Raw genomic sequence first — 26,622 nt, forward strand, 5'->3', positions numbered from 1 at the left:
CGTTTTAGCATGTTCCTTTTTATTTTAGACAAATCTAGCATGTTTGTAACAAGCATACTGATAGGATCTTTAGACATTTGTTGACATGTTTTAGCAAATCACCCAATTTAACATGGTTTAACTGTTTTAGCATGTTCAAACATGTCCTAATTACTATTATGTTTTAGCATGTTGCTAGGTTATATAGACAATTCTAACATTTTTAAGCAAACTGCTACCCAGATTTAGCATGTTTGTAATCATATACTGCTAGGATTCTTAGACATTTCTAGATATGGTTTAGCAAATCGCTTCTCAATTTTAATATGTTTTTAAAACTGTTTTAGCATTTTGCAAACATGTTAACAAATTGCAAACATGTTTTAGCAAACTGCTACCCAGATTTGACATGTTTTAAACCAGCACACAGCTAGGATATTTAGACATTTCTAAACATGTTTTAGCAAACCGCTAAACATGTTCTATTTTGACATGTTTTTAAACTTGTTTTAGCATGTTGCAAACACGTTAAGAAATTTGTACAATATTTCAATGTACTGATAACCTGTTTTAGCATGTTGCTAGGTTATTTAGACGATCCTTACACGTTTTAGCAAACTGCTACCCTGATTTAGCATGTTTGTAACCAGCATACTACTAGGATCTTAAGACATTTCTAGACATGTTTTAGCAAATTGCTAACATGTTAACACAATGAATTGCATGCATTAACATGTTAACGTTTTACATGTCTAATGTTTTAGAACAATGCTAATGTTTTTAGCACACTAATGATAAGATGATTTAACACTAAAGCATGTTTTAAATGTCAACTAGTTTTTAAAAGCATGTTTTAATGTTTGTAACATGCTAGCATGTTTTAAGCATGTCTTCTAAAAACAAAAATTAAGTTAAAAAATAAGTCTATATTGACATTAAATAAGATTAATAAATGCTTCACAAGTAATTTTCATTGTTAACAGTTCACGTTAACCTAATTTGTACACATTTCTTAAATAGCCATTAATTTTCATATCCTCGATTAACATATAGAGTCAATGGTAAGAGTTATTTGTATGTTGATTTCCCTGAAAAGTGTCACACCATGGCTTTCCCCATGGATGAAAATGGCACACTTCAGCTTTAAAAATCATCTGTATGAGTGCAAAGTCTCCAAATAACGTTGTGATAAAGAGGAAAATAATGTGATCTCACAGTTATCGGCACAAATGATAAGGAACCCCAGTCTCGGGTTGTTTTTATATCAGAAAATACACCTGTACAGTTAAACTTTTATCCACACACCAGTGAAAACCCTCAAGCACAGCGAATCCCAGAAACTAGAACGAGGAAGATTTAAAACCACTGATTCAGAATCAATTCATTAAGTCTAAAGGGGATTAAATTAGTATTCACAATCACAAATGACTTAGTGATTCAGCATCCTGTTCTGTTTATCACAATGCCATTTGGAAACTGAATCAAATTTGACTTGCATAAGCTGAAATAACACTTGATTCCATACTGTATATCGGTATACTGTAATGGGGAGAGATTGTAAATAATTGTAAAGAAAATACAGATGCTCTAGTAGTCAAAGGTTTGGGCACATCAATGCTTATTCACTATGCTGAAATAAGACTGAAATTATATAATCAAATGAATGCAGTAAATCAGTATTATTGTCAAATTTTATTGTACTTTAAAATAGATGTTCTGTATCTGAATAGACTTTAAAATGTAATTAACTCCTGTGATGAAATGTGATGATTTCTTTAGCATTGAATAAACGTAAATATATATATATATATATATATATATATATATATATATATATATATATATATATGTATGTATGTATGTATGTACGTATGTATGTACGTATGTATGTACGTATGTATGTATATATATATATATATATATATATATATATATATATATATATATATATATATATATGGATATGATATTCAACTTCTCCATCTGTATAAAAAATGAACAACTACTTTGTTTATATTCTTCTTTTCGTCATCTTTCCTGTTTTGTATTCAGTCATTTTGTTCTAATTACTATCATTTATGTCTTAAACTATCTGGGTAGTGCAAAAAACCCTCAATAATAAAGAAAAAAATCATATTTGATCTTCTGTAAAATAATCACTAACCTCATAAGATGCTTTTTATTCACTATACCTGCTCCAAAAGATTTAACATTTGTCAACTAAACAACAATCAATTAATAGTGAAGAAGTTTTTTTTGAGCATTGAATGTGTCCAAACATTTGAGGATTAATGCATATCAAACACAGTTTATAAAAACGTCCCAATATAGTACAAAAAATCATGGTTTTCCATCCTCTGGCTCTGTGGCATGAGAAATGAGGCAAAACAGAACCATCACACACACAACCAAACACACATTGTTTTTTGTGGTTTATGAGAACATTCCATAGGCGTAAAGCATTTTATACAGTAAAAGAGAAACCCTACCCCTACACACAATCCCCACAGCAAACATGTGGAAAATTCTACATGTAAAAAACCAAGTATGAATTTGAACTGTTTGCATTATGAGGACATGTCATATTAATATCATTATACACATTTGTGTTCCAATAAACCACCAAAACCAGTACACACGCAAACATTTGTTTTGGTGGGTTATGAGGACTCTCCACAGGTGTATAAACAATTCAATGTATGGCCCTACCCCTAAACCCAACCCTCACAGGATACCCGTGGCAAATTTTGAATGCGAAAAGACCACATGATTACCAAGTATGATTTCTAACAGTTTTGCATTACGAGGACATGTCCTCATAAATTACATGAATGTTGTAATACTAAAATCATGAACACATTAGTGTCCTTAAAAACCTGTACACACATACACCTCAACATTTACAAACTGTAAAAGCGATTAGGTGACAAGTTAAAAAAGAGAGTAAACTCATCATTAAGTAGTATTACTAAGTAAACAAACACAAAAGTACGTCCATACGTCTAAAAGTCAATGGGTTTACTGACTTTGTAAAAGTAAAATCAAGTTGTTGCTTTTAAGGTGACTGGTTAACTCAATTTTAAGTAATTAAGTAATTAATTACTTTTAACAGTGTAGGTCAAACCCATGCCACTATATGATATTTTGTCCTTGTAAACCACCACAGCCAGTATACACACACATTGGTTTTGGTGGTGTACAAGGACTTTCACTAGGTGTAATGTTTTTCATACTGTAAAAACACTTAATATTTGGCCCTACCACTACACCCAACCCTCAAAGAGAACCTGTGGCAAATTTCGAATGAACACAAGCCATGTCCTCATAAATCACCTCAATGTAGTAATACTTACATTGTATTCATATTTGTGTCCTCATAAACCACCAAAACTAGTAGACAAACACACACACACACCTACACCTCAACATAATAGGTGATACCCATGTCATTAATTAAATGTGTGTTCTCAAAAACTACAAAAACCATTACACACACGTCGATTTTGGTGGTTTACAAGGACTCTCCAAAGGTGTAATGTATTTCATCCTGTATAAAAACACTTACTGTATGGCCCAACCACTAAACCAAACCCTCAAATGAAATATGCAGCACATTTTGAATGTGAAAAGACAACATTAAGTAAGATGTTTAACAGTTTCACATAATGAGGACACAGGGTATGTCCTCATAACCCAACAAAAACCATTACACACACACACTTGTTTTGGTGGTTTTACAAGGATTCTCTATAGGTGGAATGTATATCATACTGTAAAAACACCAAAAATATGGCCTGACCACAACACCCAACCCTCAAAGGAAACCTGTGGCAAATTTTGAATGTGAACAAAAGCCATGTCCTCATAAATCACCTCAATGTTGTAATACTAGCATCGTATACACATATGTGTCCACATATACCACCAAAACCAGTACACACACACACCTTAACATTTTAGGTCATACCCATGTCATAATATAAAAGTGTGTTCTCAAAAACCACCAAAACCAGTACACACACACACACGTTGATTTTGATGGTTTACAAGGACTCTCCATAGGTGTAATGTATTTATACTGTAAAAAAAACACTTACTATATGCGTACCCTCAAATGAAATATTCGGCACATTTTGAATGTGAAAAGACCACGTTAAGTATGATGTTTAACAGTTTCGCTTTATAAGGACACAAGCCATGTCCTCATAATCCAACAAAACCAGCACACACACACACCTCAACATTGTAGGTCATACCCATGTCATTATACAAATGTGTGTTTTCAAAAACCAACCAAAACCAGCACACACACCCACACACACGTACGCACACACAAATCTCTCATCCCATAAGCAGTGAGAAAGGCTGTTCTCTAATTTACGAAGCAATAACGAACCTATTTAACGAGACATGAGACGCTCTGACTGGGTTGCCAGTTAATTGACCCCCTGCAGGAGGGATCGGACCATCAACAGATGCGGCAGCTGCGCTCAAACAGCTGAAAACTGCTGAAAACGCAGCAGCAGAGACGCGTGCAGAGCTCCTGGACCCGCGGCTCGGCCTCAGAGGATCGTGCAGAAGAACTTCTTCTCCCGGAACGGGTTTTCTGACGCCGGCACTGGCACGATGAGCGGGTCCTCTCGTATATGAGCGTCACAGTACGCCATCAGGTCCGCTGCTGCCTTCGACACCTGGACACACACAGATGCACAAATATCAGACAATTCGTTTGGTAAAAACGGCGGATTATTATCACCGTTAAGATCTATATGGGAATATGCTGGCAATTTAATGAATTTATTTAGTCAATAAAAGCATCGTTTTCATTTTGTTCATTTATAATCAGAGGTGTAAAGTAATACATTACAGATACTCAAACTACTGTATTGAGTGGTTTTTCTCAGGAATTGTAATTTACTAAGTAGTTTTATAAATGTGTACTTTTACTTTCCCTTGAGTAAAATATCGGTACTTTTACTCCACTACAGTACTTCAACCTGCAGTCACTACTTTATTTTTGTATATGGGGATTAGAAGCAGTCCTGAAATTCCTGTCCGGTCACATCATAGTAAACTACCTCAAGACATGAGCGATTTATAATTGCAGCAAACTGTTTGGAAGCATTAAAAGTGTCCAAGAAGATGTCCATAAATCTTTACAGGCATTGACCCAGAGACTGTTTAGATCAGTGGTAGGCAAACTTTTTAGACCCGAGGTCCACATTAAGTTTTGCAAACCAAGTGAAGGGCCACATGTCAAATTCTTTAAAAAATAACTTTTATTTAAAGTGGCAGTGTGCATGAAGCATGTAATATTGGGCAGAAACATGACACATTAACACAAAACTTAATGATTATTTTTTATATTATTACGTCAAATTTACACTGCTGTTTTTATTTACTTATCAATCATTATAAAACAATAAAATAATCCCTTAGTTAAAATAACCCCTAGTGTTGGGGACGCGGCCCTCTCTATTCTACTGCACTAGACGCGGACATAACTGAGGGCGCAGGTGGTGAGGGTAGTGTTGGGGACCCCACCCTCTCTATTCTACCGCACTAGACGCGGACATAACTGAGGGCGCAGTTGGTGAGGGTAGTGTTGGGGACGCGGCCCTCTCTATTCTACCGCACTAGACGCGGACATAACTGAGGGCGCGGGTGGTGAGGGTAGTGTTGGGGACGCGGCCCTCTCTATTCTACCGCACTACACGTGGATATAACTGAGGGCACGGGTGGTGAGGGTAGTGTTGGGGACGCGGCCCTCTTTATTCTACCGGACTAGACATGGACATAACTGAGGGCGCGGGTGGTGAGGGGAGAGTCGGGGACGCCGCCCTCTCTATTCTGCCGCCTTAGAAGCGGATATAACTGAGGCCGCGGGAGGTGAGGGTAGTGTCGGGGACGCCACCCTCTCTATTCTGCCACCTTAAAAGCGGATATAACTGAGGGCGCGAGTGGTGAGGGTAGTGTCGGGGATGCCACCCTCTCTATTCTGCCACCTTAGAAGCGGATATAACTGAGGGCGCGAGTGGTAAGGGTAGTGTCGGGGACGCCACCCTCTCTATTCTGCCACCTTAAAATCGGATATAACTGAGGGCGCGAGTGGTGAGGGTAGTGTCGGGGATGCCGCCCTCTCTATTCTGCCACCTTAAAAGCGGATATAACTGAGGGCGCGAGTGGTAAGGGTAGTGTCGGGGACGCCACCCTCTCTATTCTGCCACCTTAAAATCGGATATAACTGAGGGCGCGAGTGGTAAGGGTAGTGTCGGGGACGCCACCCTCTCTATTCTGCCACCTTAAAAGCGGATATAACTGAGGGCACGAGTGGTAAGGGTAGTGTCGGGGACGCCACCCTCTCTATTCTGCCACCTTAGAAGCGGACATGAATGAGGGCGCAAGTGGTGAGGGTAGTGTTGGGGTCGCCGCCCTCTTTATTCTACCGCACTAGACCCAAATATAACTGAGGGCGCGGGTGGTGAGGGTAGTGTCGGGGACGCCGCCCTCTCTATTCTGCCACCTTAGAAGCAGGTATAACTATTTATATATCATTTATTACATTTGACCAGTGATCAACGCTTTTATAATTATTATTTTTAGTAGTAAACAGTTAATTGAACTGTAAAAAATTCAGTATTATCATTATTATTATTATTATTATTACTATTATTATTTAGTAGTAGTAGTATTACAAATTAATTAAAATATAAATAATAAAAATACTACTAATAATTATATATTTTTAATTAAACAATAATGATGAATATTGTAAATGTTTATTAAAATATGAAATATAAAAGCAACAAAATAATAATTATATATAATAAAAATACAACAAATAAATATAATATTTTATTATTTATAATAATAGTAATAATAGGCAGTGCAGTGGGTAGCGCTGTCGCCTCACAGCAAGAAGGTTTCTGGTTCAAGTCTCAGTTGGCATTGGAGTTTGCATGTTCTCCCCGTGTTGGCATGGGTTTCCTCCGGGTGCTCCAGTTTCCCCCACAGTTCAAACACATGCGCTATAGGTGAACTGGGTAAGCTAAACTAACCCTAGTGTATGAGTGTGTGTGAATGAGTGTGTATGGATGTTTCCCAGTGATGGGTTGCAGCTGGATGGGCATCCGCTGTGTAAAACATATGCTGGATAAGTTGGCAGTTCATTCCGCTGTTGTGACCCCAGATTAAAAAACGGATTAAGCTAAATTAATTAATTAATGATAATAATATTAAAAATAATAATAATAATAAACAATAATTTTACTATTTTGTATTCATCCCAAATCTGTAAATGGTAAAGTATCACAGTTTGCACAATTAAAATGAAATAAAGTAAACAAAAAAAAGCAGCACAACTGCTATCAATCATAATAATAATCAGAAATGCATCTCAAAGGATCATGTGACAATCAAGACTGCAGTAATGCGAAAAATTCAGCCTTAAATCACAAGAATAAATGACATTTGGAAACTTATTCCACTATAAAATGCTTATTTGAAACTGCATGAATATTTGACCTTTTGCGTGCAGCAGTGTTTGTCCAAATGAAGCGTTAATGCAAGAGCAAGATGAAGGTGAACAGATCAAACGGCTGTGTTTTTGGGTCAAACTGAAAGCACAGGTCTGCATGAGGAGGATATACTGATTCCTTTGGGAGCTGTGTGTGTTTTCTGGAGTCATCAGAGCACATGAATGTAGCACTACACACAAACGCTTACTCACACACTTATAAACAGTGTGTGTTTTCTGCCCACTTTACTCCACTGATCCGTCATCATATGATGCTCTGACCTCTGCATGACCTCTGCGTGACCTCTCCATCTTAGCCAGTGTTAATTGACCTCCATGTAAGGTTCTGCCGACAGAATCCAAGCTTTCACCTCTCTCATAGATCATAATTCAGAGTGCAAAATCCCCTTAATAAAAAAAGTACAAATAGAGAATAATAAAATAACATAAGAAATATAAATAATTTAAAGAAATAAAACAGAACAAAAAATATAATTTGATCTTAAAAATCAGATCATGTTTTCACTCATAATGACTTATAATAATAGTAATAATAATTATTATAAATAATAATAATAATCATTATTATTGTTAATATTGTTTTTATATTTAATATTTTAATCATTATAAATAATTATCTTTATTCCTAAATGCAAAATAACAATAAAATAATAATAATAATAATACACACCTGGGCCCTCTCAGAAAGGCAAAGAATCTCAGGAGTTATCGAACACGTAGACTTATGTAGATTACACTCACTTGGAAGACATAGGAAGCACAGGAGACTCAGGAACGACATGGGGTGTAGACAACGCATAACCAAGAATACCGGACAATGGTAAACACGGAGATATCAATACACATGACATGATGGAACTAATGAATCACTAACAGGGGTGAAACACAGGTGGAACTAATGAACATTAAGAAACAGTGGGACACAGAACAAAGGAGCACATGGGAAAGGTCACATGACCAAAACATATGAATAACACAGGACCTGACAACAATGTTATTATTGCTTTTATATTTAATATTTCTAAACATAATAAACAATCATTATTTTTAAATCAACAACAACAACAACAACAACAACAACAATAATGATAATAATAATAATAAATGTATTATTATTATGTAATAATTATTATTATTTTAAATAATACTTATATATTTAATATTTAAAAATAATCAACAATATTTTTTCTTGATTCTATAATAATAATAATTATAATATTAATAATAATAATGCTTAATATTATTAGTATTACAGTTATTATTGCTTTTATAATAATTTAACAAATAATTATCATTATTCTTAAATTTATAATACAATAATAATATAATAAAAATACTTAATAGTATTGATATTATTGCTTCTATATTTGATATTTTAATAAATTGATTATTCTTAAATCAATAATAATGATATTAATAATAATAAAAATGATTATAATAGTTATAAATTTTATTTTTATAATCATCATTTGTCATTATTATTGTTAAAATTGCTTTTATATTTAATATTTTAACCATTATAAATATTTATCATGTTTCTTAAATCTATAATAATAATAATAATGTAAATACTAATTAATATTATTAGTGTTATTGCTTCTAAATTTAATATTTAATTTATTTATAAATAATCATTCTTTAATCAATAATAATAACAATACATTTTATTATTATAATTATTGTTATAATTTTATTCATTCATTCATTTTCTTGTCGGCTTAGTCCCTTTATTAATCCGGGGTCGCCAAAGCGGAATGAACCGCCAACTTATCCAGCACATTTTTAAGCAGTGGATGCCCTTCCAGCTGCAACCCATCTCTAGGAAATTATAATTTTATCATTATTACTATTATTTATGCTAATATTGCTTTTATATTTAATATTTTAAATATGATAAATAATTAACATTTTTATAATATATTAATGTTTTTATTTATTTATTAATATATCATAATAATAATAGTAATAATGATAATAAATATTATTAGTATTGTTGCTTCTGTATTTAATATTTTAAACAGTATTATATTTCAAAACTATACTACTACTACTTCTTCTACTACTACTACTAATAAATATTATTATTTTTTCTTCTATATTTCAAATTTTAAACATTATTTTTCCTAAATCAATAATATTAATAAGAATATTAATAATAAATATTATTGAAATTATTTCTTCTATATTTAAAATTTTAAACCTTATAAATAGTTATTATTCTTAAATCAATAAAAAAATAACAACAATAAAATAATAATACACGAGTATATTAAAAATACTGAGCTATTTTGAGTTATTAAGTTAAGTTATTGAGTTATTAGTTATTATTATGGCTGAGCAGTGTGATGTTTTGTTCAGATCATATTTTCAGCGACCGAAAATTCCGTGCATAAGTCCCAAATTAAGATGCAGTGGTGTACGTCATATGGTCTGTTGCATGCTTGATTCTGATTGGCTAATTCTAAGGTGTTTGGCAGATAAAGTAGTCCTAGCAGGTTTTGAGCGCATTACAGCTCCATATCACTACAACGCTGAATGACTGGAGCTATTTCACAACTACAACAGTCAGAAATCACATCAGAACACGACAGAAGGCTTTGGAGGTGATGTGGAGGAAGCTAGTGCTACACACAGGAGACATTCGAGGCCAAATTAAGTCTCAAATACAACATTTAAACAGTGGTTTTAGCTGTGAGAACCAGAGTATAAGCAGAATAATGCACTCCGGTCTGTTGAGTTATTAAAAAATAAAGCATTTTTCTAATAATGCAACAGCGCATCATTAATTATTCCTCACTTAACTCATGTTGTTGTTTATGAGAGGAGCACGGCCATGTGTTTGATTCATCTGAGAGCTGATGAGACGCAGCTGTCGGACTGAAGCCGAGAGTTATATCCGGGCGTGTGTGACGATCACAGCCAGATGGTACAAACACAACACCATAAACAAACACACTACAGTCACACTCCTCCTCCTCGCTCCACTGTAGAGTACTGGAGTATTACTGCGTGTTTATTCCTGGAGTACTATGATATAAACATGGTAAATATATTGAAGAATATGGCACTAGCAATGCTAATGTCATAGGTTTGAATCCTAAGGAAATCATGAACTGATTTAAAGCTTGAATGAAATGGGAGTCACTTTACATGTCAGAGTGTGAAATATTAAAATACTACAGCAGGTTACTGTTATATAATGCAGGGTTTCCTACAGTAGGAATTATATGAGGAATGATTTAAATGATTTAAAATAAATAAGGTAACATACACATATAAAACACTATAGAGTAAAAGCAGACACATTTTATTTATTTAAAATAATAATTAAAAATAAATTAATAATAAAATTATTATGGGGTAGCATAGTGGTTAGCACTGTCGCCAGGTCACTGGTTCGAGCCTTGGCATTTCTGTGTAGAGTTTGCATGTTCTCCCCGTGTTGGCGTGGATTTCCTCCGGGTGCTCCGGTTTCCCCCACAGTCCAAACACATGCGCTATAGGGGAATTGATGAACTAAATTGGCTGTTTTGTGTGAAAGAGAGTGTATGGGTGTTTCCCAGAGATGGATTGCAGCTGAAAGGGCATAAAACATATGCTGGATAAGTTGGCGGTTCATTCCGCTGTGGCAACCCCTGATTAATAAAAGGACTAAGCCAAAAAGAAAATGAATGAACGAATGAATGAATGAATGAATGAATGAATGAATGAAAATAAAAAAAGGCGTGACGGCACAATGGTTAGCAGCTCGAACACATGCGCTAGAGGTGAATTGGGTAAGCTAAATTGTCTGTTACTTCCGTCCCGTGTTGCTTTTGTCCCCTGTGTGAATGTCAGCAGCAGAAGTGAATTATTACAGTATTCAGTGCTGAAGTCCTCACGAGCTCCGGCCGCTCTGGGTTTAACACTGAGTCTGTAATTACAGCACACCAGCCGCACTAATTAACACAGATCACATTCCACTGTGTGATTGAGGAATTAATGAAAGTAAACCAGCCCGTCCTGCTGAACCGCATTGTGCTTTTCACATTTAATTTCACTTCCACATGCTCAGCCCGAAAGAGATATCTAGTAAACAGAGCTGGGCTTCATTTCCAAAACATCGCTAAGCAGTTAAGGCCGAGTTCATGACTTTCATACCTGTCTGATCTCCATTGTGTGTACACTGCATGACTCTCTAGGCCAGGGGTGCTCAAACTTTTTTTTTTATGAAGGGCAAAAAAGCAAACATAGTAGAGGGCTGTTGGCCGAATGTAAAGATCGCAAACTGTATGACAAAGTTGCCATGGGTCGTTTCCTAATTGTGTTCATATAATATTTAAAAATAAATAACAAGCATTACTTTAATCATATTAGGTTAACTGTTGCATTATAAGCTTGTACATTATATAATTACAGTTTTTCCCAGTGGCTTTGGTGCATTTCTCACAGCACTATTTACATTTGCACAACAGTTCATGCATTTCTCAAAACAATCAGTCATTTGTGCACATCACAGTAGCAGTGTCACGTTCAGGAAAACACACTAGATAGATGGATTCAATTGCCGGTAAAATTTAATGAAATTAGGTCAGGAATGTTCAGCGAGCAACAATGCAAACATATCCAGCGTCGAGAGGAAGGGCAAAAGCTAAACCAGGGTAACCGAGAGTCCAAGAGTAAACCAGATAAACGTTCCTTCCGCTGTGGCGACCCCGGATTACAGTTTTTCTAGTTTGCTTTGACCTGGTTAAAGAAACTAGGTTCCTCTTCATTTTCCTCATCACTATCCCAGCAGAGCAGAGGACCGGTCTTGCAAATGTGTAAACTCTTTCTCATTGGGTTGACACATTTTCCCCACCATTTTTCCAAATAGTTAACACAGATGTCATTCAAGCAGTCCAAACTCCATTGTTTTAGTTTTGGTAACCAAACAGAATCCATCTATTCCTAACTATTAAAAACTACCAACATCAGTATGAAATCACTGAAGCACCGGTTTGACACTCCTTCACACAAATCTTCAATTAGCCATCATTCTGCAAACCTTATAAAAACGATGGAAGCTCTGTGTTGTTCTGTGCCAGCATTGATGGAGGAGGTCAATATGGCTATGTCCTATACTCCCAATAGTTTTGACTGTATATTAGTTTACATGTGTTTTCTCTAATATTTACAGTATTTTATTACTTTTGTTTTTTTTTTATATACAGTATTTCAGTTTTCAGCCACAGTTTGAAAAATGTCATGAATTCAATATATATTCAATCAAAGCACATCTTATTCTTGATCCAATTCTTTGCAAAAAGGCAATTTGACAGCCCAAATAGAGACAACAAATGCTATTGGCTATAAGCTACAATGGCAAGCAATGGTGGTGCATTTTGAGTTCTGTATTTTGTATTTTGTTGTGCATTGTGTAATGATTAATTGAAAGAGCTCATATACTTGTTTGCAAGTTGTGTTGTTTGAAGGTAAAACTAGCTTTTGTTGCATATGTTAAATGTTTTGATACGATATGTGCCTTTTGCAGGCAAAATGTGTCATTTTGACCATGAGTGCCGCAGTTTAGGCCTGTGTGTTAACTGTTTTGAAAATGTGGAGTTTCAGTTGACAACTACATCCAAGCAATCGAGAAAAACTGTAATAAAGGGACTAAACCGACAAGAAAATGAATGAATGAAATGCATTACCTGTTGTGCAAATGTAAATAGTGTTGTGAGAAATGAAAAACTCTTTATTTCTGCCTTGAACACAGCAGTTTTTTTCCTGACTGTTTTTTAATAACATTAAATTGCATTAATAACACATACACACTTATTTCTGAACATGTTTTGACTATCAGTGAACAAAATTTTTCGCCCATTTTTCACAGTTAAAATAGTGTTTGGGACATTTCATATGCTGCAAAACAGTTGTAGGATGGCACTGTATGTCTCTAACAAAATATAAAACATTAGACATAAGAGCTAAAATGTGCTGTTTATGTATGTGGCCACTCACTCCCAGGAGGTTAAGTTGGAATGGTGCTATTTGGATAAGGGATTCATAAAAATCCACTAGAAATCTTGTCCAAGGCACATGAAAAGTGGGTAAAAATGTTAAAAAGCCATTATTGACATGATGGCTATAGTTATAAAATAACAATCAGCACTGAATGTCATGTTGATGAGCTTGTAAAATGAAATTTATATACATTAATTGTTTTAATTTATGTTTAAAAAGTAGGCCTATATCTGTACTATCAGCACACACTAACAGTGATGTACATTAGTGTGAGTATTGTAAAGTATTAACTGTCTATACTAGTGCTCTGAGCTGTTGAGGCTCGTGATGATGAATAATGAGATGGATGAATGGATGGATGGAAGGACGGACGGACGGACGGACGGACGGACGGATACTGTAGACAGACAGGCAGGCAGGCAGGCAGACAGACAGACAGACAGGCAGACAGGCAGACAGGCAGACAGACAGACAGATAGATAGATAGATAGATAGATAGATAGATAGATAGATAGATAGATAGATAGATAGATAGATAGATAGATAGATAGATAGATAGATAGATAGATAGATAATGGATGGAAGGATGGAAGGATGGATGGATGGATGGATGGATGGATGGACGACAGACAGAAAAATGTAAAGACAAACAGACAGACAGACAGACGATGATGGATGGATGGATGGATGGATGTATAGACGGATGGATGGATAGATCGATAGATAGACAGACAGACACACTCAGATGATGGATGGATGGATAGATGGATGGATGGATGGACGAACGGATACTGTAGATAGATGGATGGATACTGTAAATAGATAGACAGATAGACAGACAGACAGACAGACAGACAGACAGACAGACAGATAGATAGACAGACAGACAGACGGACGGACGGATGGTTAGATAGACAGACTGATGGATTGATGGATAGATGGATGGTTAGACAGACTGAGTGATGGATGGATGGATGGATGGATGGATGGATGGATGGTTAGATAGACAGATTGATGGATGGATGGATGGATGGATGGTTAGATAGACAGACTGATGGATTGATGGATAGATGGATGGTTAGATAGACAGACTGATTGATGGATGGATGGATGGATGGATGGTTAGATAGACAGACTGATGGATTGATGGATGGATGGATGGTTAGACAGACTGAGTGATGGATGGATGGATGGATGGTTAGACAGACTGATTGATGGACGGATGGATGGATGGTTAGATAGACTGAGTGATGGATGGATGGATGGATGGATGGTTAGACAGACTGATTGATGGACGGATGGATGGATGGATGGTTAGATAGACAGACTGATTGATGGACGGATGGATGGATGGATGGTTAGATAGACAGACTGATGGATTGATGGATGGACGGATAGATAGACAGATTGATAGATTGATGGATGGATGGATGGATGGATGGTTAGATAGACAGACTGATGGATGTATGGATGGATGGACAGACGGATGAATGGATAGACAGACAGACAGACAGACGGACATTCTCACTACCTGTCAAAATAGCACAATATTATCCTTCTTCAATATTTGTGATATTAAATAAGTAATCTAAGTAAATGCAAAAGTAGTCAGACTACCTTGCATTAAATGCGTCATCTAAAATATTATATCACTGACTCCAAATTGCTGTGTAATTTGTAATCAGATTACATTTCATCCGTAATCCACCCAGCTCAGAGTTCATTTCCCACAAAGCACATATACGTGTTATTTGCTTAGTTATAAAACGAGCTTTGTGTGTTTGATGGAGAAGAGCTGAGACTGGAGCACATGAGACGCCTCAGGAGTCAGATGACCAGGAGTTTTCCTTTAATATTCACATCCCTTTTACTTTACGCATCCCTGATATTAATTTATGACATGGGAAAATGCATAGGAAGAATAAGACAATTCACTGACTATCATTGACACTGAACTTAAAGTCACATGATATTAAAACTGACTCTGTTTACTGCACCATCCTATATCAGCACAGATATGCTCATGTAAAAACATAAAGTATATATATATACATATATACACTACTAGTCAAAAGTTTGGGGTCGGTTTTTTGTTATGTTTTTTTTTTAATAAAATTATTCTGTTCATCAAGGCGGCATTTATTACATGCTGAAAAATCATCTTTAAAATCACTGGAATAAATGATTAAATTAAATGATTAACTACTGTTAAACAGTTATTTTATAGTGCAATAAAATTTCACAATTTTACAACTTGTACTGTATTTTTAATGAATAAATGCAGTCTTGGTGAGCAGGAGAAGCTTATTTTAAAACATTTAAAGAGCACCTAGGTTACCCCTTTTTTCAGATTTAATATAAGTCTTTTGCGTCTCTAGAATGTGTATATAAAGTTTCAGATCAAAATACCCATCAGATTTTTCATTATACCTTTTACAAAATGCTGTTTTATACTGATTTCCAGCAGGGGGTGGTTTTGTCGTTTTTTAGCAAATTTTATTTTAAAAAAAATGTAATATTTATTTTTCTGAAAAAGTCTTCTAAATTGATCAATTTTATAAATGATTTACAGGCCTGTGTATGTTGTAGGTTCAGTTCCAATATGTACTGCAGTATAGTTTACAGTTGTGCGCAGCTCTACCCAAAGGGAGTTGATGTTTGTTGTAAATAAGGGTGTTTATTCTTTTGCAAAATGCTGTGAATCAATTAGAATTGCAACGAGCAAATGCAGTAAACATGTAAAGCATACATATTCAGTGTGTTGTACTCAGATACCGCACTAAATGCAGTGATGTCTGACTTTACTGTAGTTTCCAAATGGCTGTGCAAATAGTATATAGTGCTGTCTTGAGCATTTTCAGTAACCAAAATCTGCCTTTACTGCATTGAAATAAATGTAGAGAGTAAACTGTCATGATGAAAACATGCCAAAGCCATTTGACTATCTTGTTCATAAAAAATGGTGTCAGGACTTTTCATTTTGATGACACTGACACATTCATTGACATCAATACTTGCTTTTGAGGAATGAACTATCCATTTTGAGCATGTGACGCGCTTTTGCAGGTTATCAACTACGTTTTGCAGTTTGTACTAATTGTTTTGAGAAATGCATTAACTGTTGTGCAGAAATGCACTGGTGTTGTGAGAAACGCACCAAAGCCACTGAGAAAAACTGTAATGTTTTTTAATTACAATTAATGAGTATTGTTTGCATTCGAATTATTCTTGTAGTAAATTAGCCTGACATGATTGTTTTTGACATATAACATGTTCTTAAACCAGATGAACGAGTGTGTCTTCTGTAAATCATGGCACAAATGCATGATAGTCTTTTTTGAGTATCAAACATATGACAAAATATGACATGACAACAAGTTTTTTATGGTACTTTAACTTGATTTAATAAGTTAATCATGTTTTAAACTACATTCATTTTAGCTTTACTAAGTTTAACGAAAAAAGTTCATTTGATTCAGCAACAAAAAATAAAACAGGAAGGTTTTTTTTTACAGTGTATCTAATGTATAAAAAGGAAAGAAATTGAATAAATAATTAACTAATAATAATAATAACAATAATAAAAATAATAAAGACAGATATATCTTATTTATCAGGGGTTGCCACAGTGGAATGAACTGCCAACTAATCCAGCATATGTTTTACACAGCGGATGCTCTTCCAGCTGTAACCAGCAACCCAGTACTGCGAAACATCCATACACACTCATTCACACACACACACTCATACATCATTCATTCTTTTTCTTGTCGGCTTAGTCCCTTTATCAATCCAGGGTCGCCCTTCCAGCTGCAACCCATCTCTGGGAAACACCCACACACATATTCACACACACACTCATAAACCACGGACAATTTTAGCCTACCAAATTCACCTGTAACGCATGTCTTTGGACTGTGGGGATAAACCGGAGCACCCATAGGAAACCCATGCGAACGAAGGGAGAACATGCAAACTCCACACAGAAATAACAACTGAGCTGAGACTCGAACCAGTGACCTTCCTGCTGTGAGGCGACAGCACTACCTACTGCGCCACTGCTCCGCCCCACACTCACTCACTTATACACTACGACCAATTTAGTTAATCAATTCCCCTACAACACATGTGTTTAGACTGTGGAGTAAACTGAAGCACCCGGTGGAAACTCACGCCAACATGGGGAAGACGTGCAAACTCTACACAGAAATGCCAACTGGCACAGCCGGGACTCAAACCAGTGACCTTCTTGCTGTGAGGCGACAGCGCTAACTACTGAGCCACCATGCCGCCCTTCACTCTCAAATTGCAAATGTTATTTTTCTCTTCAGCATTAAATGCTTTACTCTTACTATTTTTTTGCATTGATTCCTCCAAAGATTCTTAGATTTCCTATAGTAAATCAACAGAGATGGACTCCCCAACTACTCCTCCCAGCAGCGAGTAAAAGCAGAAATAGGCCAGAGGTGTTTTCTGAGGTCAGAAAAGCTCAGGCGTCTGCAGGGTGAAGTGAGAAAGCTCTGCTGAGTTTCTCCATCTCTGTTCCTCAGTAAAGGCCACAGCTGAGCCTCCAAACACTCGCTTACTCTCTCTCTCTCTCTCTCCACATTTCTGCTTCCCTTGGGTCTACAGGACAGATCCTCGTTCCTTAAAGCGCTTAATCTGGACACATTAGAGCAGAAAACCGAGAGATTCACTCCACGACATCTGACAAGTGTACAGTTGAAGTCAAAGTTATTCGCCCTCCTGTGAGTTTGGTTTTGTTTTTCCAATATTTCCCAAATGATGTTGATCAGATTCTGGACTCAGGAGTTTTTCACAGTATTTCCTATAATATTTTTTCTAGTGGAGAAAGTCTTATGTGATTTATTAAGACTAGAATAAAAGCAGTTCTTAATTTTTAACAACCATTTTAAGGTCAATATTATTAGCCCCCTTAAGCATTGTTTGTTTTGCATGGTCTACAAACAAACTACTGTCATACAATGACTTGCCTACACTGCAAAAAATTATTTTCTTACTTAATTTTTTTGTCTTGTTTCTAGTCCAAATATTGAAAAATTCCTAAATCCAGCTGCCGTACTCGGGCCGGATGCCTGTGGACTCACTGCCCAATTCCGACCCGAGTTAATCAGGTCAGATGCAGCGGTCGTAAGCGAGCCGACGTTGCCGCATCTGAGCCAGAATCGGCCCACGAGAAATGTGCGCTGTGGCCCGGAGCTGGCGCAAAAGGACAAAATAAATAATAATAAACGTTTATTGATTGCAGGAAACAAATAATACTAAAAAATAATAAAATATTTTGTAGTGCACAAGAACATCAATATAAAAACAATAAACCTGACCTCATCGTCCACTGCATCACTTCCTCTTTTTTCACCTTTATTATTAATATCACAACTATTTGGCCGTTTAAAGAAACTTCTCACACTCAGCTGCTGTGACATTTTTACAACTGTACGCAGCGGTGACAAAGAGGAGACTGTAAGAGTTGAGATATTGCAAATATTTTGATGTCTTTGACAATTCAGGCATGGGCTGAAAGTGGAGACGGTTGACTCCACAACCCAGCAGGTGGGAATGCGAGAAAAACCAGCTCCTGCTACATTTGCATCTGAGTCTGCTGAAACTCGACTTCAACCACCCCAACTCACACATATGGTCATTTCAATGTTTGAATGTTCTAAATTAACCAAACTGACTTTAACTATCATGTTTGATATCATTTGAAATGTCTCAGTGCGACTGGTACAATGGTCTCATTCTCACAGAAATAGACATAATCAAAACAATAAATATATAGCTTAAGGCATCTTTTGAACCACTGTGAAGGGTGTGACTTTTCCACAGGCAGCACTAAATGCAAATGCCTTTTGTTATGCACACACCCCTTTCCTTGAGGGGATTCTTGGATTACTTAAGGTAAGGTTTGAGAAATGATCGGCGCGATTCTGCTTACCCAGATCAGAGCTTACGCTCCATGTTATGTATATTTTGAAGTCAGGAATGCATCTTTTAATCTTGGATTTATCTTTGATAACTTGATTTCTTTATTTATCGTTTATGAATTGACTGATTGAATTGGCATAATACATTTACCTGACTAATAAATTATGTTTTGAATTATTCAAACCTCGTGTTATTATCACTGATAAATGTTGTTGTCCATAGCACTACAAGCCCCTGTACAGGTTAGTAATGGACTAAAACATGCTATACGATGTTGTTAGAGATCCGACTAACAAATTGGCATTAATTCAAGTATACTTAGACTGTAAAAGGCCAACTATTTAGAACAGTGGTCACCAAACTTGTTCCTGAAGGGCCGGTGTCCTGCAGATTTTACCTCCAACCCTAATCAAACACACCTGAACAAGCTAATCAAGCTCTTACTTGGTATACTTAAAACATCCAGGCAGGTGTGTTGAGGCAAGTTGTAACTAAACCCTGCAGGTACACCGGCCCTCCAGGACCAGGATTGGTGACTCCTGATTTAGAACAACAAAACATTGTTGAGACTAATCTAAACGTGGGTATTTAGGCCTTCATCTACAAACTTATAATCCTGTGCGATTATTATTAAAATACTTTGTCTTGATTTAGTAGATAACAGATCTATGGGGACCACATCAAAATCTCCTTAACTGAGTAAGTAGGGTTCTGCCGTTTTAGGAGAGTGGTTAATCGCCTCTGTTTAATGACCAAGACTGACAAGCTTGTATTAAGAGATTGTATACCCGGCCGGTGCAAGACTCGGGATGCTATAGGAATCTGAGTAAATGAGAATAAGGTATAATAACAAATCAAAAGAATATTCAATCATAATCTAAAATAATGTGAAAGGAAACAAAATAACTTTATCAATGTTTTATAATTGGAGTCAGATAAAACGAGGATAAATATATTATTATTCTAATTCTAAACCACCTCATACTAAAATTGGAGTCTGATATGAGTTAAGTTTAATATAGATCAACAATGTGCACTGGAAAGACCGAACATGCAGTGAACCTTCATCCACCAGTGGACACCGGCACTGGACCAACTGGCTGGACCTTACAAGACAAAACAAGGGCAATCGCCATCAGATGGACAGGAGTGGGAATTACAGTTAGCTACAAATTACAATAGATCACCCTCAGCATAATCCGTCAAAATGACGGATCACCTTCAGATTATTCCATCACTGCTGAAAAAAATCTGTCAATGACGGAAAATATTCGGTTAATGCAACCTGATATATATCAGGTCATTACAATTGTTGCTTATTGATGCAAAATGTAATGCACGTGGTACTGTAATAAATCATTGCTGTCACAGTCACCAAGAAGAGAACATTAGAGGGCGCTCTACACATCATATACGGAGCAGAAAGAGCTTAACTCTAGAAAATTTAGGTAAACACGTGCAATTTCAAAAAATGCCAGCAAATTAAGATCAGACCTTTATCGGTTCAACAGCAAACATAAGGAAAATTCTCACAATGCAAACAAGGTAAGTACATGCGCTACAGATTCTCACAACACAAACAAACGTCTGCATTTTCTCACAACACATGTAAATAGCACAGAGCACAATGGATAGGTTTCAAGGTAACCCTGAAACGTGACGGACCGGGCTATTTAGGTTATGGTTATCTGGATTTTCAACTTGTGTGGCTAATTGGCTTATTATTCCAGCAAGTTTGATTTTATTGAGCGTAATTAAATTGCATATCAGGAGGCCGCAGTTATCCATTAAAGAGGTGGTTGTTAACCCCCCTAAACAACCCACAAACTGACCAAGAGTGCAGATATAATGATGCCCACTCTCACACTCGGTCAGCGGGCGATTCAGCAGCTGAAATGCCAGTGCCGCTGCCTTGATAAGAGTGGAGGGGAGCTGCTATACCGCCCTAACAAAGTGTTCCTCTAATACATCTGTGTCATCCACGGATACTACTCCAGACAGTAAAGTGTCGCCCACAATTGAGGCAACTTTCTCCTCAAAGGGTGTTAGTTCAGCATCCCCTGTTCCCCCACCTGTTCGGTCCACACTTTACCGGTGCGCCGCTGTTCTCCTCTTAACCTGCACCTTTACATCAGATCATTTCTTTTTTAATTCCCTCACAGTGTGATGTTCAGACCCTACTTTGTTAACTGCATCAGCTAAACTCTCCCACTATACTTATTTTCTTTTGCTGTTAATTCCGGAGGACAAAATTGCAAATAATTCAGTTTTTTTCACGTCTACCTCTGAATCAGGTAAGCTGCATATTTATGTTTCAATGCATTTAATGCTGTGGGCGTCACTGTGGTGCAGTGGGAAGCACGATTGCCTCACAGCAAGAAGGTTGCTCATTTGAACCCCGGCTGGGTCAGTTGGCGTTTCTCTGTGTTCTTTCCGTGTTGGTGTGGGTTTCCTCCGGGTGCTCCGGTTTCCCCCACAGTCCAAACACATGCGCTATAGGGGAATTGATTAACTAAATTGGTCAGTGTATGAGTGAATGCAACAGTGTATGGGTGTTTTAAAGTGTTGGGTTGCGGCTGGAAGGGCAACTGCTGAGGAAAACATATGCTGGATAAGTTGGCGGTTCATTACGCTGTGGCGACCCCTAGTTAATAAATGCACTAAGCCTAAAAAAATATGATGAATGAATGAATGTAATTACTGAGGTAACAAACGCAGCATTTAATATGAATGATGTGTGCTAGGGATGGGAAGATTAACCGATATGTATCAATACGCGGTCATGCGCGTGCACGATGCGAGTGCATCGGTTGAGCAGCAGAGGATGAATGAAATTTTGGAAGCAAATCGAGATGCATCGGTTTTTGCGAGATGCATCGATTTTTCCGAGATACAGCTTATATTTTTAATATAGAATGTATTTTTTATTTATTAACAAGTGTTGTCAACCTGTTTTTGGCGCATAATTTAATCGACCTACATAAAGTAAGCCTTAGCAAAGGATTTGCGGATGTGCACAAACTACAACTCAGTGTATCAGGTGTGCGGATGAAGCTAGTGGAGCGCCCTCAGAAAGTGCGAGAAGCAAAACAAACATTTTATTCCCCACTGAGTTTTAAATCTAAAGTATGGCAACATTATGGATTTAAGGATGGACGACATGACAGGACAGATGCAATTTGCAAAATGTGCCGCGCATCTGTAAAATACGTGGGCAGTACGACTAATCTGAAATCTCACTTGAAGCGGCGCCACGGTGTTGTTGTGAAAGCATCTTCTAGTGTTCCTGCATCCCCGGCTTTCGCACTGCTTCAACCAGCTCCAAAAGTGGTGAGAAAAGCATTGCAAGTTTTTTTTCCATGCGCAACAGTTCTGCTCGCTCTACGCCAATAACGAATGCTATTGCATTGTTCATCTGCAAAGATATTCAGCCTAGTGTCACGGAGAACGAAGGTTTTAAATACCTCCTCCTGTTAATTTTTATTTAATTATAATAATAATAATAATAATAATAATAATATTAATAATAATAATGATAAAAATAATGGGTGTCACGGTGGCACAGTGGGTAGTTTGACCACCTCACAGCAAGAAGATTGCTGGTTTGTTATATTTTTATTAGCCTGTTGTTTACAGTGACAGTGATGTTTCAAAGCAGCATAACACTGCTAGTTCACAACCTTAAGTTTTGAATATTCAGTGGCAAAATATCTTTGTAAAACTTGTTTTCATAGTTGAAAAGTTAAATCACAATTCTTGTTGTGCAATGCTAAATTTATTTATGTTGAAAGAGTGCAAATATATATATATTTTTTAATATATATTGCACTTATACATTCTGTTTATCTTGAAAATACTTAAATAATATGTGCTATATGTTCTAAAATGGCCCTCTACTGTAGAGAAGAGCCAGTTTGTAAAAAAAGTCTTGGTTTTGCTTGGTTAATAAATAATCAAACTCATTCAATGGCACAGCATCCTCTTTCACATCATCTCATAAACTTGATCTAATTAGTTAGTGCTGAATTATCGCATCGTATCGTGATATGGGTGTAAATCGTATCGTGTTGCATCGCAATATGTCACAAATGTATCGCTAATATATCGGATCGTATTCTTTGTATCGAGATGCGTATCGGATCGGCATTATAGCTTAGATGCCCAACCCTAATGTGTGCACATGCATTATAATTTAGGCTTGTGGGAAGTGGGGTGGGGAGGGGGGTGAAATTGGATCGATTTAGACAGGGGTGCCCCCAACTCAGTGTAAACTCACCCCGATATGATATTGTTGATGATATTAATTTAAATGTATTTATGTAAACTCCTAATATTTCAATAAATAAATCAATAAATAAATAGCAGACATTAATTTATTGTGGATTGATTCATTATTTCCTCCTCCCCGATCGATAGTGACAGCACGCACACACTATCAATACACAACAATTTACAACAATTGAATATTTACCTTCAGGTATGTTAATAGAAGAAGCTGCATTAATAATATTGTGGCTCAAAAGGGAGCATGGATAAAAGATATTATTAGAGTGTGTATAGTGAGCGTGTGTATATAGTAATGCCTTTTGTTTAGTTTGTTCATTTGTTTGTTTTATTAATTAACTCATTAATTTTAGACATGACATATTCAGTATGCTGTACAATAAAAGTATGTGGAAAATAACTGAAAAGTTAAATGAAATATTGATTTTTATTTAGTTTGCACATGTACTTGCTGAATTTTTTTAAGGAATAAATTACAATATTAATAATTACTCAAGAGTAATTAATTAAAAGAATTAAAACCTGATTATTTCATTTACCAGAAACAAAAATATAACATTACACTCAGTTCTGTATTTTTTTGTGTGTAAAACCCCAAGATTTGGTGTGGCCTCTCCTGGTTACCCCTAAGAAAATTTTCTGGGGGCGCCACTGGATTAAGGCTAATAATATACAAAAGGGAACGATGTAAACAGGATGTTAAAATAAACAAATAAAACATCACTGAGAAATAGTTACGGCACAGAGAACAAATCCCAGTATGGTCCATCAAGAGGGAAAACCAGCAACAGTCAAGAATGCATGATTATATGCTGTCATGGCTTTGCAATCAAACATTTGATTATAATGGAAGTCAATTGGGCAAAAACAGCCCCCAACATAACCAAAGGGAAGTCAATTTGCTCAAACGTATTGTTGGGTTTTTGAAAATTCTCAAAGCATTTCCCCAAAATATGTGTTGAAATCAGATTTGTCAGCAACAGTCATTCATTTTACTGAAACACAAAGAAATTTGAGAGACTCAAAATCACCTGAAAGTGGATGAAAACAACACAACATCAACACAAGTGTTAACAGCATGAGTGTAACATGCAAACGCTCTCAGACCTTTATTCTGTCCATGCAGGCCTCCATCTTCAGCTGCTCCACAGCTTTCCGGGCCTGCGAGATGCTGGCGGTGCTGTTGTTGGCCATGCCGTCCTTCATGATGAGTCCTGCACACACACACACACACATGAGGAACTGAGCGCTTGTGTGTTTTTATAGCTCATGTGACTCATGCAGGTGAAACTTCACTTCCATCACAACCTGCAGAGCCCAGGCAGCACAACACATCATTATCAGCGTCATGTGGGAAGAGATCTAAACAGTAAAACTGACTGAACTGCAGCACTGACCAAACATTCACAAGGCCATTTCACCAAGTACGACTGCATGAACATGTTGATCCTGGAACAACATTGCAATCGGCCTATCAGGATTAGGGTTTACAGTTCATGTTAAGTTTAGGCTTACAGTAAGGTTAATGCATGATTGTTATCCAACTATTAGGAATATATATTGGGAATATTTTACAGGTATGGTTGGGTTTAGGGCTAGGGGAATAGGTATGGATTACATTTTCCAACAAAAATGATGTTCCAGGATCAACAATGATGTTAATCCAGAATCACATTGTACTTGCAGGGTTTCTGAATGTCTCACCAAGTAAATTTAAAGAGCCCATATTATGGGTTTTTGAAAATTCCTCTCCATGTAGTGTGTAACACAGCTCTAAGTGAAGTGAAGTATCCAGCTAAGGCTTAAATCTGTAAGAATACAGTGTTTAAAACGGTTGATTCATCTATAAAAGAGTCGACTCATAGTGCTTCAAACGAGTCGCCTTGATACCGAGTCATTAGGTGTTTCGCCATGACGTACGAACGAAACCAAGTTATTCACGTGCACGCGCAAACCCGGGAGATTTCAAACCTAAGGCCCCGCCCTCTGACGCAGAAACCCAGACACACACACACCCCCAAACACACGCACACAAATATGCCGGTCGATTGAAGTCACACCGCAGATGGACATTATCGATTCTCTACCCAGAGATTAAACCCCAGCATTATGACCAAGCAGTTGGAAACTTCGGGAAACTACAGGCTACAAAGAATACTTCATCTGCGTTTGTTAAAGGAAGGATCAGTAAAGAGTAACTTACTGAAGGACGTCAGGATGAGTTTCTTTCTCCATTTCTCAATTGTAAGTACGTGCGATTAAAGTTGCCTCGTTGACTCTAGCTTGCAAATGTATTTAGTTGTGATTTGTTACTTGTAACCGCGTGTACTGTATCAGGTTAACTGGCTATATTCTCTTATTGCGTGCAAAGTCACGTTAAAAACGCGACGCGTGCTGTTTGTCTACGGAGCTCCGTGGTAGAGGTCTGCATTCCCGCGGCTGTCCCCGCGCCAGATTTCTGCGGCGCGGGAATAAATTTCCGAATCAATCGCGGGAGCGGTCGGTAACAGGTTTAATTTGGGACGGGAGCGGGCTTTCTAGCAATATCGTGGATATTGCTATGTGAATGAGACAGAGCTTTGCCTGCCTGTGTGTCTGCTTGGCGCTTGTGTGTATGTGTTAGTGCGCGCGTATGAGAGAGAGAGAGAGAGAGAGAGAGAGAGAGAGAGAGAGAGAGAGAGCTCTGTCTGGCTGTCTCTGGACTGTTTAGCTGGGTGATTTTCGGTTATGTTCTCCCCCGCTCTTTAGCGGGATCGGGCGCGGCGGGCAGAAAACGGGGCGGTTCGGGCACCGGGACAAGAAATTCTAAATATAAGTGGGAGCGGTCGGGTTCAGGCTAAAACCTGGCGGGTGCGGGCGGAAGCGGGAGCGTTGTCGTCCAGAGGTGT

The 26,622-nt window shown here is 37.0% G+C and overlaps 1 protein-coding gene across 4 annotated transcripts in view; it reads right to left on the reverse strand.

Annotated features, from left to right (window-relative positions):
* Window positions 1-26,622, reverse strand: part of gng4 (G protein subunit gamma 4) — a 44,713-nt gene that overhangs the window by 3,087 nt on the left and 15,004 nt on the right. For 2 of the 4 annotated variants that reach the window (XR_012388973.1, XR_012388974.1), the window contains exons 2-3: window positions 24,842-24,948; window positions 2,374-4,670 (exon numbers count right to left, since the gene is read on the reverse strand). Coding sequence is in view for 2 of the 4 variants with exons in the window: in XM_021480908.3 (XP_021336583.1) it covers window positions 4,542-4,670; window positions 24,842-24,940 (228 nt within the window). In the remaining 2 variants the exon portion in view is untranslated. Of the gene's footprint in view, window positions 1-2,017; window positions 4,671-24,841; window positions 24,949-26,622 lie in introns of those variants that run through there. The other 2 variants (XM_021480908.3, XM_021480909.3) reach the window with 1 other exon arrangement.

Source organism: Danio rerio, chromosome 13 (assembly GCF_049306965.1).
Source record: "Danio rerio strain Tuebingen ecotype United States chromosome 13, GRCz12tu, whole genome shotgun sequence".
Taxonomy (NCBI): domain Eukaryota; kingdom Metazoa; phylum Chordata; class Actinopteri; order Cypriniformes; family Danionidae; genus Danio; species Danio rerio.